General features: G+C 41.1%; 1 protein-coding gene across 2 annotated transcripts in view; it reads left to right on the top strand.

The window, feature by feature from the left end:
• Positions 1-1,781: 1,781 nt before the first annotated feature.
• The window catches only part of ca8 (carbonic anhydrase 8 (inactive)), a 57,906-nt gene continuing 40,584 nt past the window's right edge, over positions 1,782-19,103 (top strand). The window contains exons 1-3 of one of the 2 annotated variants that reach the window (XM_085804063.1): positions 1,782-2,117; positions 15,613-15,798; positions 15,999-16,123. In XM_085804063.1, the coding sequence (XP_085660189.1) occupies positions 1,964-2,117; positions 15,613-15,798; positions 15,999-16,123 (465 nt within the window). In that variant the 5' untranslated portion in view covers positions 1,782-1,963. Of the gene's footprint in view, positions 2,118-15,606; positions 15,799-15,998; positions 16,124-19,103 lie in introns of both variants that reach the window. The other variant, XM_085804062.1, reaches the window with a different exon arrangement.

Genomic DNA, 19,103 nt, shown 5'->3' with positions numbered 1-19,103 from the left:
ACAGCTGGGCCTGGTTTCACAGATAGACTCTATGATAAATAGTCAGTTATTATCTGTTGCACAAAGCAGTTTAGTTCTTAATTACTTTAGGACAGACTCTGGTGCTATGAACTCTTTTTTATGAAAAAATAAATAAAAGGCCGACAGAGGACCCACACCCAGCCACTGAGCTCCATATGAGCCACATTTTTCATTTTCTTTGTTGTTGTTGTTTGCGCTATAGTCAGTGCAGGTGACATTGAGTTAGCCTGTCTGGGTATAAGGTGTCTCATGTTTTTGTTTTAAAATCAGCCAGTCTTTATTTTAGTGAATCAGTCTGACTGACATCAGACTGATCTGAAATGAAGACTGGACCCCAAGTGTCACAGGGAAATGTCTGAATAGTTATGTCAGTGATATTTCATTTCTTCATTTTTCACTCAACTTATGACAATAATGAAAATCTCTGTTTTTACTGTCGTTTGGGGATACTGGGTGTAGACTGACGAGGAGATAATTAGTTACATAAAATGTGAAAAAACTGGCGGTCTGAACACTTTCTCAATATAATGCAAAATAACATCAAATAAGATACACGTTTTTTTTAACAGTGGTAGATGTGATTAGTTTTGTGAACTTACATGTAATCACTTTAGCCTTATGTTTTTATAGCTCACTATGATGATGTCACTTTTTTAAACTACTTTAAGTTGGTACTAAAGACCATAACAGTGAGTCACTCTTATAGATAAACACGAGCCTGGTCTCTGTGCAGCCTCAGTATGTTCAGATGTGGATCACAGAGAGAGACAGAGCGGTCCATGTTCTGCTTTCAGCAGCACTGTGTGGAAGCAGGGGAGTTCACCTGAATTCAGAGGCTCAGAGGACGCTGTCCTGATAAGGAATGTAGGGCAATTACCATCAGCTGCCTGGAGGATGTGGATTAACAATGAAAGAAACTGAGAAAGGAAGAACACTATCAATTATGGACCATTTGTCCCTATTGACTTTGCTGAATGCTGAATGAAATTTATACAAATAACCCAAACAACAAAAGACATCTTGTGTAATTCAACCCAGTGGAAAGTCAAGACCTCTGCACATTTTAGAGTCCCTGATGGAAATCATTTGGGTTTGACCACAGAGCTTCATGACAACATGCGCCAAAAGTGGGTGTTAGTATGTTTTATAGATGTGAGTAATGTCCAGCGTTAGGGAGTTTCTCCATCCATCTTGAAGTCATCACGTCTGGAGAACAGCCGGGCCTTTCTCTCTCTTCGTTCTGCCTGTTTTCTGCCTGTTTTCTCAACCACTGCTGTTTCCTTAACCCAAGGGTGGATCTGTGGCCTCCAGCAGAAACACCAGCATGACCTTCCTGCCAGCATTCCAACACACACACACACACACACACACGCGCACACACACACACACACACACACACAACAGGGATCAGCACCCAAAACAGCAGGGTTAACAGAAAACAACAAACCGTGACCAAGAAAGAAAGAAATGTTTCAAGCTGATTCACCAAAGTTTATTTTCAGTCACAAACAATGGGGAACTAAAAAGAAGTACTGCTATGTCATTATTTGGAAGAAAGCCAGGTTGAGCAAGCACACCTGCAGTCTGCAGAGAGAGAGAATGAAGAAGAAGACAGAGAGGAAGAGAGAGAGGGGGTGTGTATGTGTGCGAGAGATAATAGCAGAGCAAAGTTGAGAGACAGAGAGAGAGAGGGAGAAGGAGGAGCAACTGAGAGAAAAGAAATAGAGAGAGGCAGAGAGCTCCACACAGTAGTGAATAACGTTAAGAAAACAGTGCAAGAGACGGGAAGAAGTAGGGAGGGAGAGAAAGAGAGAGAGAGAGAGAGGGGAGGGAAAACTGAAGAAAGAAAAAGACAGACAGACAAAAAAGCAAAGTTAAAGTTGTTTCTTGGACTGGGAATCCATCCAGCAAACTGCAGAGACTTCAGCTTCTGTCCAAGTGAATGGACAAGACCAGTGTGACTGGGAGCGCAGTGGGAGGACAGACTGGTTTTCCACCCACAGTGAGCAGACTGTCAAACACCATGGCCGACAACGTGAATGAGGAGTCGGATTATACCCCGGGAAAAGATGAGCTGGACTGGGGCTACGAGGAAGGTACGTGGGTCTGCATCACTGTGTGGAGGGATGCTGGGGAACGTTAGCGGGCACAAAAGGTCGCAGAATGAGTGGCGGTTTATTTACTGTGTCAGCCTTGAGCTTACAGTGTCGATACATGCTTTAAATGCTGGTTTTCTGTTTTCTACACTGTAAAAAAATGTCTCCTAAGAAACTGAAATAATTGTTTTGCTTCCCTAACACAAATTGGTATAACACACAACTTTGATCTATGGTAGCTTTTAGATGTGCAGAGTAACAGTTATGTGGGTGTGCTCTGCTCCACTGCTGCACAGGAAGAGAGAGGAGCTTCATATCAAGAGGTGTAGGCTGTAAATAGGCTACACACTGTGCACCTGAGCATTATGTAGAGGGCGTTTAACCGAAAACTTAAGCTACATCTAAATCTACATCTAATCACATTTAATTCATTAATAACATTGACTTTAAAGGACTAGTCCAAGCATTAAATACTGTGTCTTTGTGAAGTTGGAGGACTCGGCAGCAGGATGATGTCATGAGCACCAGTGTCGGTTCCTGAACAGTGTTTACACAGTCCTGGCCCGGTGGTCGGTTCCATGTTGTTTCTAATCACAGGGCCAACACATTTAATGTTTTGAAGTGATTCCTTTGTCCAGGCCATGGAAACACTCCAGCTGTGAGTTACATAACTTTAACTGTAAGGGGTTTTTTTCTTTCTCAATTTTACTGGAACCAGGGGCTCTTGAGACACCTACATCCAGCCATGTTCTCCAAACTCCACACTCTCAGTTCTCAGAGCAGCCTCTCTGTTCTCAAGCCCAGTTGTGTCAAGTTTAGTTGAGTTCATTCATTTGTTTGATGCAGTTTACCGTAATGGACCTAAATTCTAAACTCCTGTCCCTGCGCTTTTATGTGTATAATGCAGAGATGGGACCAAGTCTCAATTACGATCAATCCCCAAAGGGAAGTAACCCAAACTTTGTTCCAACTAATTTTTTCTTGGGTAAGTCAAGTCAAGTCAGAGATTATATCAAGTCAAATCCAAGTCAAGTCACCTTATTATTGCAATTTGACCCCCTTAATGAAGTAAAAAGACAAGATATTAGTAATTGTCAGTTAGCATCAGTGGCCAGGTTATCCAACCTGTTTAAAAAGTATGACAATTAATTGGATTTGCATTGTAATTACTGATATTCAGTAAAATACATGGAATCAAGCATGGGCATCAGTGATTGACAGGGTAGTGATTCAATCATGACCACGCCATTCTCAGCCTGCATTCATACTGGGTCATTTTGAAAACATGAAATGAACAACACTAAAGTCATTCAAGTCATTGTGTCTCAAGTCAATTCAAGTCCCGAGTCTTTAACGTTCAAGTCCCAGTCGAGTCTCAAATCTTCTATTTTTTGTCAAGTCAAGTCACAAGTCATCAAGACAGCGACTCAAGTCGACTCGAGTCCAAGTCACAATGACTTGAGTCCCCATCCCTGGTATAATGTGATGCAGATAGTCAAAACAGTCTACACAACTGATAATATCCAACAATTAACTAAACATAACAGTCTAACAGAGAAATCAACAACACAACAAGCATAGGCAAATGGACAAACTATGGCAATTAAAAATGGACAGAATAATGTTGGGACTGGTTCAGTTCTGGTTTGCTCTGACCTTTGTCGCAAAGGAATTTAAACCTGGAGTTAATTTCTAAGTTAAGTTGCTAATGCTGTTGAGAGTTTACAGCCCATTATGGCGCTAGCTGATTGCCCCAATTTAACATAATTAATGCTATTTTTACAGACATGACAAAACTCCTCCAGCACCACAGACATTATAGCTTATTACAGTGGAAGTATAGGGAAGCCTGTCTCTGTGTAAAACTGGTGAACTGCACCTTCAGGTCATTTTTAAGGCTTTCTGTGCAAATGGTATTTGGCCTGAACGATTAAATGTGCCGGGATCCCACCCAGGGATTCTTCATCAGTCTGCTATACTCTTTGCTAATTTCTAAAATATTCTAATATAATTTCTAATAGCCTATATAGTTTCTGATACTTTTTTACTGTCCAACACATTTACAGACATATAAAACAGAATATGTCAGTTGTGTCATGTATTGCGGATGTGACAAGCTCATTTAATTTGTGTTGTCTCACTCTGTCTTCTTCTTTTATTGCTGCCCACTTGGGGATGTACTGTGATACTGAACTGTAAAATGTTTTACTGTAAGTATACAACACGATGTGTAACAGTTTGTAAGCATTATGTTAAACATTAATGCATGGCTTACAAATACCATCAGTGTCCTGTGGAGACTTGTGCCTGAACAACACACATTTCGAGGCTAAATATAAGAAACACATATGCACATATGTAGTGTATATGAGTATAAGTAAAAAACTGTGATGCTTTTCATTGATTACTCCTGTTACAGCTGCAGGAAAGATAGAGATCCAACTCTCTGCAGGACACTAGTGATGTTAGAGGCTGATATGATCTTTTTTTAGAGTGGATTTTAATGGAAGATCGGGCTCTTTAGTGGACCACTATGTGAGAATGAAAGAATGAAAAAATACAAGCCTAGGCAAAGGTCAAAGGTCAAGTAACCAAGGAAACTTCACACAGTGAGAAAATATTCATTATGAAATGCATCTAACATTTGCTGATCTCTGCATCTGGCTCTGAGATAGTAATAGTGATTGACATGCTAATTGCTGGAGAATCATTGAAGCATCTAAGACACGTAGCTATCTGCTCTATATGAACTGACATGACAAGTACAAGAAATACAGGACATACAAATACACATCATGATTCTGTGCTGCAGCTTTCAGTTGCTCTCTGCTGCTCTCACTTCATTGTTTCAGTTCTCAGCACCAGCCAGCGAACAGAAAAATGTGCTGGCATTACTATGAGTTCACTGACAACTATAACTCAACTCAAGAGCAAGAGGACGGAATGACTATTGAAGTCAAACACATGTCTTTAAATAAAATTCCAATAGGATGATGGTCTTGATAAACTTACTGTGAGGATTTGCAGATGACAGCACAGGTAGAGGAGGATGCAAATGCACAAATGTAAGACCGGCTGGTTACAAAGTACTGGAGTGAATAATGTAGGGATGTGAGTGAAAGAGTGAGTGAGGAGAGAACAGGTGAGTGCACTGGGGAAGTTAGGACATGTGTGTGGATAAAGTGGGCAGGCAGGTGAGTGGGAGCAAGGAGGAGAGTATATGAGGACATCTGGTGGGTGAGAAGAGAAGGCAGGTCAGAGGAGGTAACAGAGGAGACAGGGGGGGTGAGGGGAGCAGTAGCAGACACTTATTTGCCTCTGCTGGATGTGTAAGAGTGCAAAGTTACTGTGTAACTGCTGACATCAAGACAGTATTCCAAGTTCTAGAGGATTTTCTCCTATATTCAGCTAAATGGGTAAGATATATTTGTACAGTCTTTCAGTTACATACTTCGTGGTTACTGCATGGCCTTATGCTGAGAGCTAAAGTTAAAACTGAAACTTCAAACTATCTACATTTATAATATGCTAATAAGTAAAACCACCTCCTTGAAATATATCCTTTCTCAGCAATATGCCATGTGACATTCTTCATAAGAAGGGTCTAGTAGCCTATGTTATTAAAGGGATAGTTCAACATTTTCGTTTCATTTGTTACCTTTAATTGTTTTGTTTTTTAAAGTATTTTTTTTGGCCTTTATTAGATAGAACAGTCGAGAGAGACAGGAAATGGGGAGGCAGAGAGGATTAGAGCCTCAACAAATGAGGCGCCTGCTTAACCTCCGGTGCCCTGGTGCAAGCTATTTTTAGAACGGCTGGGGCAGAGCCGTGAGCTGCTCAGAGCTACACTACGGAGGCTCATGGAACTTGTTGGTTTCTCTCATCTCGAAAAACAACTTGCAATGTTCCATTATTATCTCATAGCGTGGTGAATGTGCAGGTCATAACTTGTCCACAAGAGTGTTTTGGAGTTGTTGGATTGTGTATTTGATGAGTTTGATGAGGGAAACCAAGAAATTCCATTAGCCTCCGTAGCGTGGCTCAGAGTAGCTCACGACTCTGCTCCGCCGTTCTAAAAATAGCTTGCACCGACAATTAAAGGTAACGAACCTACTGCTATACTAGGCTATAGGGATTATGGAAATGGGCCAATTTGCCAAAATGTTGAACTATCCTGGCCTTTTACTATTTCCCATCAGCCTCAGACTTTCACAGGCTGAATATTATGTGAGTCCACTGGTGAGAAGACATCTGTACACAAAGGGACAGATAGATACTTTGCACGTTGTTACAGCTGTATATATAAAATAAAGGTCAATTAAGCAGCACTCTCAGTCATTCTCAGAGTGTGTAGAGATACAGGTGTAACAGGATATACCACATTTGACTTCAACAAAAATGTTAATGTTTAATTGACTTTCAATGTATCTAACAGACAATAGACAGAAACCTCACACTATTTCAGTAAAACAACGACCACAGATGATCCAAACACCTCACATACTTCATATCAGAGTTCTAGATGGAATTTATATCATCTTAAAATATCATTCATGAGGCCTTTCCCATGTTTTCCTTTGCACAGAGTGTCAGGACATTAAACACTTCCCTGTGATGCATTAGTAATATTTCGTGCCGAGGCCTGGCTGGCAGAGTTTTTGTAATGTGGGCCAGTATTTGTTTTGCATTTACGACACAATAGGAGGTGGTGACCTTAAAGTTGGAGCGGTGGTCAGGTGGTAAAATGCAGTTGGTTAAATATTTGACTTCGGCCCAGCTCAATTACAGATTTATTTTCGTTGTATTGTTCTGGATATCCTCTCTCACATCTTCTTCCCAGCTCCCTCCCAATGACCATTACAACTCCTGAAGACCAACAGCAGAACATTTAAATTATGGCACATATAACTCATAAAATCACCCAATATGTCACCAGAGAAGTAATTGTGTTAATTTGAAATACTAATTTAACTGACAACAATATTACAGCCAAAATATTCGCATTTAAAAGTTTTATTTGCAGCACGCAAATCATGTTCATGTTTTGATTTTGTGTATTGGCCTGTTGTTCCACCCACCGCTGTCTCCCAGTCATGAAGTCAGTAGCATTTGGGCATCCCGGTTGCCAGTTACCACTGAGCTGCAGCTACAGGCATCGTGCATCATGTCTGACGTTACTAACATTAAAAGACCTCGCTATGAAGAAACGCCTTGACAAAAGCAGAAACAAAACCAGGATCTGCATAGGAGATGTGTTTGAAAGATGGAAAGATGGACACAAACCCAACTTTTTGCACAATAATCTGTTTCCCCAGAGTGCATGTATATAACTTTATCTGCTTCACTTTCTTTCATTACTACAACATCGTGGTTCCAGTGGGTATAGACTGAGAGTGAGTCTCGGGGTACCATAGCCACAAAGCTGGAACAGGGCAGAGGTTAGCGTGTGGCTATCTGGCAACCTTGAGTTGGGGGAGAGCTCCTTGAAACGTTATAACTCCAGCATTTTGTAAAGATGGGAGGCCAGAGTCAAAAGAATGGCTCAGCCTGTCTAAAACACATTGGTTTCTCCAATCTGTTTTTTAATCATGGTATCGACTTGTTTCTTTGGTCGCCTGTCTATGATATCATACCCTTTTTGATCATGTGAAGCTCAACATCGACTTTGATCTAGTTTTAAGCTTCATAAACCTTTTCATAGTGTATTTGGAGCAAATGAGTCTGGATGTGAAGTTCTCAGAGAAACAAGCTGCAGATGTTAGAGCTCAGCTTCAGCTGCTGGAGACGTCCAGCTGTGTCCACGGAAGATCATCAGTGAATCCCAACTAATAAGCTGACAGTTATTGTGATGATCATCAGTGGGAGTTACCTAGAAGCAGAGGTTTAAGACAGGTAGCCTACTTGTCTGCTCTTAGTGGTGAAAAGGGGAAAATGTTTGAAAACCACAGTGTTGCGGTGGGTGTTCATTGTGTGTCAAATGTGTCTCTTGTAAAAGTGCTACACCTACATTTTCCTGTGTGACAGTTTCAGGATGATAGTATTGTATTGTTGACATGAAATCCTCCAGAAGGTGCAGCCTTGGTGCTGGAGAGACTGTAGCTGAGTGATAGAGAAAGAGAAGATGATAAGAACAGGAGGATTGAAAGCACTTTTTAAAGGGGCCACCCCATTGCCCAAAAAGGGGATTACTGTGTGTCTTAAAACACTATCCTTCCAATCCCCATTACTTAGGCAAACATATCAAAGAAAAGAGAGGGAGAGACATTTCTTCTTAGAGCAAACTGTCTTCTGCACCAATTTAAAGCTCTAAAGTAACAGAACACAACAACTCACACACATACTCCTGTTTGATTTCTTGACAGTGCTCTGTTGCACAGTGTCTGTCATAGTGAAATATCGGTATACAACACTGGACTGATCATATGTATGGTGTGAAAATAGTCTGAACTAAGTGCACAGGTGTTTTGGACTGTCCAATATGGCTCCAATTTTGATGCCCTTGCGTTCTTTTTTTTTTCTTTTCTTTTTTTAAACCCAAAATAAATGGATAAAACTAACAAGTGTGAGGTTCAATGAGGAGTTCATACAAGGGAGTATTAGGGACACATTGAGGAAAGAAAGAAAACTGAAATTATGAGTGTCGTGGAAATATAAAGTTAATATTTATATAATATTTATACAGTACCATAACAGTTGCAATTTTACCAGTGTTTTTTTTTACTCCTAATTTGTTGCTGAAGTAGCTAAAACCTCACACCTGAACCTGATGCAGATTCTTCCCTGTTTAAAATATGTAACCCATGATTATGTCTTTATTTGAAGAATATTAGCAAACTTTTTTTGTAAACTTACAACTTTAGTTCAGTTTTTTATTTTTTTTTAAAATATGATTTTATTCTTAAATTAGAATATCAGTTTTTCTTCCTCCCCAGTGTGGACTAATAATCATCTAATGATAGCATTGCTATGTATATATGTATGTATATGGCTAAGACTTGTGGTTTTGAAGGTCAGCAAAATAATAGCTGTGTCTTGATTAATCCTGTCATATTTATTTTGAAGTTCAGTGTCCATGCCCCCGTGTGATTACCTCATGTGTCTAACCTGTGTTTGATTGCCCCACCTGTGTATTGTTTCCTTATGTATTCAACCTCAGTGTTTTCCCTGTGTCTTTTGTCAGTTCATCTGCGTTCCTGATCGGCTTTGCTTTCCAGCTGTTTTTTCCCTGTGAGTGAAAGTAAATTATTTTTGTTGCACCGACCTTAGTAGTTTCTGTGCCGTGTCTGCATTTGGGTCCTTCTACAAACTTTCATCCTGACAAATCCTCTAAGATCTTATTCTACAATAGCAAAATATAACTCCACTGTCATGTTGAATTTTTTCAAAAAGAGTGACAACAATAACCTCACGCTGACCTAGATGTGGTTTGGGGCTATGTCTCAACAACTTGGCAAGGGAAAAGACTGTGACAGTGTGGTGGCAAACAGACTGATTACAATGAGTCTGTCAGCATGTTGAACAGCCATTGAAACACTTGCTGCCTTCAGTAAATTGTTGTCAAGGTTTTGGTTGCTGTGGAGAGAAGGAGCTGGTGCCCCTCACCTCTCTTTGCTACAGTGATGTGTGTGTGTGTGCGTTCTTGTACTTACTACGTTGTGAGGACCAGCAAGAGTTTTTAACAGAGTGAGAACATTTTTGAGAAGTGAGGACATTTTGGCGGGTCCTCACTTTTTCCGAGGGCTGTTTGAGGATTAAAGCAACATTGCGAAGTTTCAGCTCAGTGCTTCCACCATCTGGTTGAGAAGCGCTATCGTCTGGGGGGAAAAACGAAAACGAAACTTATCAGCCAGCGCATCCAGCGTTTATTCCCATTAATAAACGACAGTATTTCCACATGTTTGCAAGGAGACTGTGTGGCGGGTGGTCGGGGGAGGGGGTGTGTGGTGTGGAGTGAAATGACGACGACCGGAGGGGAACTGTAAGTTTCGCTTTTACGCACCACGTCTCTCCCTCGACGCGGGGGGGGGGGGGGGGGTTTCGTACCCGTGCAGGGAAGTTACATAGTGCAGTTTCAGCCGACGCGACCCCGCTCAGGGTCAGCGGCAGCGGCAGCACCATTCATCCTATTAACCATTTTTCTACCATTGCAATGAGTCTGGAAACATTATTTTAAGGCCGAAAAACTCCGCAATGTTACTTTAAGACTTGGGTCAAGACTTTGGGTTATAATTAGGTTTAAGTTAGGTTAAGGTTAGGCATTTGTTTTGGATGGTTAAGGTTAGGGTAAGGAGCTGTAGGGAATATATTATGTCAATCAGTGCGTTGCAGTAGCAGTAGAAAGGTGTAGTTTGAGGAGTACAGAGCTCTCTTGAACATGACACTCACTGAATGTGTTTGTTTCCTTCATTTAAAGATGCAGCGACTTCCACACATCTGACAGTCATCTCACTGCGGTCAGAAAAAGCTGAAATGAATCTAGTCCAGTGTGAACTTTTGGTATCACTTTTACTACTCTCTGCCACTGCCAAAAAAAAAAAATCTTTGAATCTCTGAACCAGTTTTCAGCTACTTGGAAAATAAGGATATGGATCTCCTACAGATAAAGATTCGTACACAACAACTCCTTTGGTCTTGCAGCAAAGTGCTCACTTTCACAATCCCAGCAAGAGATCCTGTTCACACGCTGGACACTGAGAGGAAGCAGACAGGGGATGAATGGAAGGGCAGAGGGAGTAAAAGGTTCGATTCAGTCTAGACTTTAGGCACACACACACACACACACACACACAAACGGGGAGAGAGAGAAAGAGAGGAACTGGACTTGATATAAATTTGTTCTTGAGAGAAAAGGAACAAGGTTACACTCACTGACTGAAAAAAACCACCTCACTCAGGAGAGTAGAGTTTTCATGGTCTTTATTATGTTGTCAAGAATCAACGTAAATAAATCTACAGTTTCTAAATCTACATTTGGATCCAGTCTAAATTTAAAGTTATCAGAACAGGATGCTACGTTACAAGGGTGATAATAGGGCTGTTCTGCTTTTGTGATTAACAGCTGTGCTGTGAATGGTGTTGTGCAAGTAAAATGACAACAATGAATTAGGATCCACATGTTCCTTTTCCAGCTGAGAAGACTGAAGTGTTGACTTAAAGCCCCAGTATGTAACTTATTTGGCTTTTTATTATCAAAAATCAAATATTGCTTTCATAAATTCGTATTTCACTGAAGTCGAATCACACCCGAAAGCTTTCTCGTACCTTAGAATGAGTTGTTACAAGTCGTTACAAATAAGGGGGGGGGGCGCACCGAACCTCGGCTGCCATGTTGCATCACCATTTTTTACGTTCAGTGGCAGCGTGACTGTAGGTAACCACGGAAACTCAGCGGAGCTGTCGGCTCGGGGAGAAAGTTATCCAGGTAGCGCCTGTTAAAACTGTCACCACTGTGTAGTGTGAGGAAGGACGGAGGCACTGATGTTGCATTCAGGTGCAGTCAGGCAGATGGCCGTCGGCAAACCAACCGGATGTCATTTTACTTGACGAGAGAAAGACGGTAAAACGTGAGTCTTTAACTTATGCACGATCCTGCAGACAGGACTCAGTCTCTGTTCGGTAGGATAACCACCTTGGCACGGCATTAGCTTCAATGGCAAGGGTCAAAGCAAAGGTCACCATGAAACGCAATTAATCATGTCTGGACGACCTGCCAATAAGAATGCCAAGACCCACTAATGCTGGGCTCATGTTGATGGGAGACACACGGTCAAATGACCCACACACCTGACATGGGTCTCACCAGCTCTGGCTCTGATGTAAACACTACATATTGCCATATTGCCCCTCTTTCCCTGCTGTGATGTCTTTCAGAGCACAAACAGTGTGAACACGCCCACTTGTCCAACACATTGCAACCAGACCATAACAGACCACCTCACACTGTCTCATCTCACACAGAGGCTCAGACACACACACTCTGACCTGACCTGTTCTTTCAATTTACACAGCAGCTAGCAGCTGCACGCTGACTCTGTGTGTGTCTCTGTAATGTGGTGACACAAAAGGCGGGACAATATGTTGCCATGGTGATGTCGTATTGTTTACCTGACCCACGTTTTACCGTCTTTCTCTGTCGAGTAAAATGACATCCGGTTGGTTAGCCGACGGCCGTCTGCCTGACTGCACCTGAATGCAACATCAGTGCCTCCGTCCTTCCTCACACTACACAGTGGTGACAGTTTTAACAGGCGCTACCTGGAAAACTTTCTCCCCGAGCCGACAGCTCTGGAGTTTCCGTGGTTACCTACGGTCACGCTGCCACTCGAGGTTCGATGCGTCGCCCTTTATTTGTAACGATTTGTAACAACTCATTCTAAGGTACGAGAAAGCTTTCATTTGTATGCGGGTGTGATTCGACTTCAGTGAAATAGCATACGTATTTATGAAAGCAATATTTGTTTTTTGCTAATGCTAATAAAAAGCCAAATAAGTTACACACTGGGGCTTTAACTGTATGAGTGAAAAGGAACACTTTTTACTCAATCACTAATTGAAAATGAAAGATATAGGCCTAATTGAATTACAGACTCTAATAGTAATAATTAAGGCAAAAATGCGAATACTTTCAGATCTTCTTCAACAGTTAAAGAACACAGGAGGAAATATTTTAAACCTAAATTTGCACAAACAACTCTATTTCAGTGGCTGGTGTAAAACTATGGAATGCTACATGATGATAAAAATTAAGAGAAGGTACAAAAAAAAAGATCACTGCCATAATTAACCCTTTGATGCACAACATGGGTCTAAATAGACCCGAGTGAGTTTTTTTGTGCTTAACTTTGCGAAAAATGTATTTCATCATATAGAATTCCAGGTATTCCTCACTTGTTTTTGATCATAATACATCCTTATTTTATTTTTTACTTTTTCACTTTTTTAATAAAAACATATTTCCTATCACTACCCCTCTAATGCGCAACATGGGTCTAAAATGACCCACATTCATTTCCAATGTGATTTCATGCTGAGTGATAGTTTCTTTGCTGTAACTTTTGAAATCTATCTATTTTATGATTGAATGTTCCAAGTATTATTTAATATCTTGTTTTTTTATTAGTGGGGTCATTATTTCCATTTTTCATTTCTTACTTGTGAACAAAAATGAACAAAAATGTCTCAGTGAGTGGACCAGTTGAAAAAACAAGTATAGCAAGAATACTTTAATTTTCGCATTCCCTCACTATCTATACCAACAACAGACCATTGTTTCCTTGATTACAATAATGACTAGTCATTACTTGTCCTTTTTCCCCATTAATAGCTCTGTTGACATATTCTACTGTGGTCAACAGCTAGCCATAGTTTATTCTATCTGAGTACTATTGCAATGTTATATCTTTGAAATCACTGCACAGTATTTATCATTTTCTTCAGTAAATATTCTTTTTTAAAGCAGATAACAGCGGCACGGCCGTTTCGGCTAATGCTGTGTTCAAGGCAGGCTTTTGAAACCGTAAGTTACAGCTTCAAGTCACAACTACGACTTGGTAGCGTTCCAGGTAACCCGTAGCTCGTGTTTTTACCGTCCTGTTGTCTGTGAAAGTTCCCTATAACGGCCACTCGTAACTTCCGACCCGTGAACTCGTACCAGATCGAACTGGTATGACTTCACAGGAAGGAAAAACACAAAGTACGAGTTTCCTTGAACGCACCATGAGTTAGCAGCCCCCGCCCTTGTCAGGCATCAATTGGTCCTCGTGCTACGTCACCACATTCACGCGCATCCCTTGGCTGCACACACAGCCCTTCATGCCGTTCTCTCCCCTCATTGGATAACACTTGTATCCCACAAGGAAAATTTTCTCCTCGGGTTACAGCAGAGCAGAGTGACGGAGAGACTCGTGTTTAGGCTGAAATACTTCATGTAAGTGATTGCTGACGGAAAATAGGACTATTTAGGACTTATATTAACAAAAACATTCCACTGATATCTGCTTTAAGCACATATAATCGTATTTACTGTTTTACAATTATTCCAATTTACCTAAAGAAACATTTGATTTAAGATAACTGTGCATAATTGATAAGGTTTTAGTTCCCTTACTTGTCATAAAGGGAAATACCTACCTTAATATTAGCAAGTTAGCTAACTGTTAACATGATGACATGTTCTAGCTGGTGACAACAATAGAATAATATTCTATTGTAGACACCAGCTAGAACATGTCAACAGCTACCTAGCTAGCTAGCTGTTGACATGTTCTACTGTAGTTAAAGCAGATATCAGTGGAATGTTTTTGTTAATATAAGTCCTAAATAGTCCTATTTTCCGTCAGCAATCACTTACATGAAGTATTTCAGCCTAAACACGAGTCTCTCCGTCACTCTGCTCTGCTGTAACCCGAGGAGAAAATTTTCCTTGTGGGATACAAGTGTTATCCAATGAGGGGAGAGAACGGCATGAAGGGCTGTGTGTGCAGCCAAGGGATGCGCGTGAATGTGGTGACGTAGCACGAGGACCAATTGATGCCTGACAAGGGCGGGGGCTGCTAACTCATGGTGCGTTCAAGGAAACTCGTACTTTGTGTTTTTCCTTCCTGTGAAGTCATACCAGTTCGATCTGGTACGAGTTCACGGGTCGGAAGTTACGAGTGGCCGTTATAGGGAACTTTCACAGACAACAGGACGGTAAAAACACGAGCTACGGGTTACCTGGAACGCTACCAAGTCGTAGTTGTGACTTGAAGCTGTAACTTACGGTTTCAAAAGCCTGCCTTGAACACAGCATTAGCCGAAACGGCCGTGCCACTGATATCTGCTTTAACTAATAGCTACAGTAGAATGTAGAAATGTCAACTGCTAGCTAGCTAACTGGTCCACTCTCTGAGACTTTTTGTCTATTTGTTCATAAAATAAGAAAGTAAAAATGGAAATAACACCCTGTACTAATTAAAAACAAGATATTCAAATGATGCTTGGAGGATTCAATCATAAAATATATTGATTTTAAAAGATACCACAAAGAAACACTCACCCAGCATGAATTCACATGGAAAATGAATGCGGGTCATTTTAGACCCATGTTGCGCATTAGAGGGGGTGTGCATATGTTGTGTATCAAAGGGTTAAGTTGCTTTCTTTTTCCTTTCCTTTTCTTTCCTTTTTTTGTCAGAGTTAGGCTATTCATTTTTAAGTAATTTGGCAGTAAGTAGTAATTTGGTAGCTAATTTCAAAATGAATTGATTAAGGTGCAGGGAGAATCTTCACATTTTGTCAATTATGTATGAATCAAAAATGTCCATGCATGAAAAAAAGCAAAAAAAGAAATGAAATCGGCTGATCTATAGGCGAACAATCAGCTAGCACCTTTTTCTATAAGATACAGAAATTATGTATCAGTATACTTTTGTCCCATCATGGGGAAATTTTAATAAAGGCATAGTCCCGTAAAGTGAGTTTTAAAGCTTGTGCCTGTTTGCACCCACAGGTGTAGAGTGGGGACTCCTCTTCCCAGCTGCCAATGGCGAGTACCAGTCTCCAATTAACCTAAACTCCAGGGAGGCCCAGTACGACCCGTCCCTCCTAGACGTCGGCTTGTCACCAAACTATGTGGTGTGTCGAGACTGTGAGGTCATCAACGATGGACACACTGTCCGCATCCTTCTCAAATCTAAGTCAGGTGACTGCGGGAGACTTCACAATTTATCAACACACAGCTTGTTGATTTAAGAAGTGCTGGGGAAGCAGGATGTGTGTTTGATTTTTCATGTTTTGTTTTTTTTTGTTGCTGTTTTTTTTAACCATGACCTCTTTGGTATGTCCTCTGTTTCCCTTGTCTGCTTGCCCACAATACCCCGCGGTTTCCTGTGCTGTTGCCAGTGGTTACTGGAGGTCCATTGCCGAGTGATCATGAATATGAGCTTCATGAGGTTCGATTCCACTGGGGCAAAGAGAACCAGAGAGGATCAGAGCACACTGTCAACTTCAAGGCTTTCCCCATGGAGGTAGACACACACACACACACACACACACACACACACACACACACACACACACACACACACACACACACACACATTTGAAGACTTCTGGCATCGTCAGTCGTCCTTCATAAGGTGAACAACATTGCAGCTGGTTGAGTCCTTGAACACAGAACCTGTACTGTTCCCATCAGGAGCCGTCTAGTAAGGCTAACAAAATATTGCTGCACAGACTGTGTTGTGACAGTCAGAGTTTGACATCCAATTCATGTGAAACTTGCTTTAGTAGTTCTTGAAGAGTTACATCTGAAGTATAATATCACGTTTGTGTCATTTATGTAATACACTGCTGAAACTCTGCAGCAGTGTCATGTGAAACCAACTCAATTCTATATTCAAAATTCAATCACAAATGAATGATATAATAATATGAAATCATGTTATTTTCAACTCAGCAGCTGGTAGTGACTGCATGCTTTTATTTTGTATTATCAATAAATTATAATCAAACTTCATGCTTGTCTTATCTGACATCAGAAAAAGAAAAATATGTGAATGAGAACAACTGAGGCAAATTTAGCTGTATTAAAACACACTAACCAACAATGGATCTTTGTTATTATCAAAGACAAACTGTGTAGAAAACATAAGGCTGGCAGTACTGAGTGGATGTCACACAGACACAAGTGAGGTGATGCAGTCCTGCAAGTTCTAGTGAAGATCACAGTGTTGGCCAGAATGAGCATGAACCCACAGGCAGATGTCCACCAGTGCACCTGAGTGTGATATCAATCCTCTTTTGTATCTTCTTTAAAGGGATAGTTCATCATTTTGGCAAATTGGCCCATTGCCATAATCCCTATAGTTTTAGGAGTATAGGTTCATTACCTTTAATTGTCGGTGCAAGCTATTTTTACGATGGCGGAGCAGAGCCGTGAGCTGCTCAGAGCTACGCTATGGAGACTCATGGGATTTCTTGGTTTCCCTCATCAAACTCATCAACACAATCCAACAACTCTCAAATGCTCTTGTGGACAAGTTGTGACCTGCACATTCACCACGTTATGAGATAACGCAACGTTACGAGACGGAGTTTTTTGCGAGGGAAATGCAGAGACTGCTTGCCGAAAAACTGCCCCTGACGGAAACGTGCATCAGCGGTTTTGTATGAATTTACCTCTAAAACAACTCCATCTCATAACGTTCTCCACCAGACTTGTCCACCAGAGCGTTTTGAACCTGAACCAGGTGCAGTCTTGCAGACAAACTGCTCTGGAACTAACATTTGGTATTTAGTAGAAAGTTAAGACGAAAAAAGATCCCTTGGAAGTAGCACAGTAGGATACTGAACCATGAGCTGCTTCATGTTGCCTCGTGGCTTCATGCATACGTCAGTGTTGTTCTTCAGAGAACACTTTGGATTTATCTGTAAAGATTCTCCTTCATCCTGGTCATAGTATCTCTATGGTCTTGTCCACACCAAAACATTTCCCAAAACAATCTTTTTCTTTTTCCTTTTTTCAGTTTTTCATAAACAAAACACCATTTTAAGAAATCTCTGCACGAATCCACTGAAAACTCTAAATACTGTAGTACATATGCCAGGCCTGTGTGTGGCGCTGTAACGCTGCCATACAAATACACCAAAAACAGAGAAGAAGACGAGGAAAGCTTGCGTGCCGTGAACTCCAAACATTATAAGCCGACTACACATGAGGATGTTGACAGGGGGTCATGTGTCAGGTCCAAACATGACGATAGATGACGATTTTATAGACATGTTTCAGGCCCAGTGTCCGGGGGATCTGACATTAGTCCGCCATTGTTGTTGCTGCGCTACGTCTAGCGATTTGGTTCAGGTTACACGTTAGAGAGGTGGGGCTATGACATCATTATTTCACAAAAGATGCATTATAATTGTCTACATGAAAATGCTGGGATGATGTTTACTCCCTCTGGGACCTGTTTCCAAAAAGAAAAAAAAAAAAAGAAAAGTTTTACGACCCCCAAAACTCTATTTCCATTTGGACAAAATGCTAAAACAAGTCTCTGACTGCAAGTCCACATCACAGCTGGCAGCATGCTGGATCTGAAGACACACACACACACTATTTGTTTCTTCTGAGAGACTTGTAAAATAAAGACAGTGACCATGAGGGCCTGCAGTCTGGTCAAGTGAGCTCAGGCTAGAGCCAGGAGTTGTGAGACACAAATACTGTCGGGCTCTTATACCTCCTCCTAACTCCTGGCAAAATAAACTGATTGAGATATTTCCTCCCTCCCATCATTATCAATAAGGAAAGTCTCTCTATTGAACACAAAACCATTTTCCATTATCACAAAAATCAAGATAAAGCTATCATTTTATCATTATAATGCCAAAATGATTTTGGTTTTCCAATGGGAATAATTACTAAATCTGAAGCTGACAGTTTCCTATTTGAACAATGAAAGCACCAGAAAAATAAAACCTATTCAATCTGGTTGCACTAATCCAAGCATTTTATATTTTGACGTCTAAATGAAGTGTGTTTCATCCTCTGTACATCAAACACACAACCTGCTGCTGTCTACCGACAAAAGCAACCCATGTTCAAAACACCTCGTGCTGCTGGAGCTGGAAAAAGACCTCCAGTGTTTGAGTCCAACTCCTGTCTCTGCAGGGACCGAACATGCTGCTGCTTGGCATCCTCGCAGCCCAGAGGCGTGTGAGATGTTTCTGTGCCCCACCTGTTCTCCTTCTGCCAACAGCGCCTATTTCACCGTGGTGCTGCGGCTCCACAGAGGCCGCATCTCAGCCAACGCCATCGCTGCCAATGGCTCAGCATCCAGGAAACAAAAAAAAACACGTCAAAGTCCACTAAAATCACAATTAACTACAAAATTCATTCACATTCGTAAAAGCAAATAAGCAGAAAAGTCACAAACGTTTCACCAAAAATCTCACGGCATGCAGTGCAGAATTACAGTTACATTTGGCTTTAATCTGGATTCTCATTCTCTC

This window comes from Trachurus japonicus, chromosome 17 (assembly GCF_045865225.1).
Source record: "Trachurus japonicus isolate A0001 chromosome 17, Traja_1.0".
Classification (NCBI taxonomy): domain Eukaryota; kingdom Metazoa; phylum Chordata; class Actinopteri; order Carangiformes; family Carangidae; genus Trachurus; species Trachurus japonicus.
Note: the sequence above shows the minus strand (reverse complement) of the source record. Positions and strands in the feature narration are given on the sequence as shown.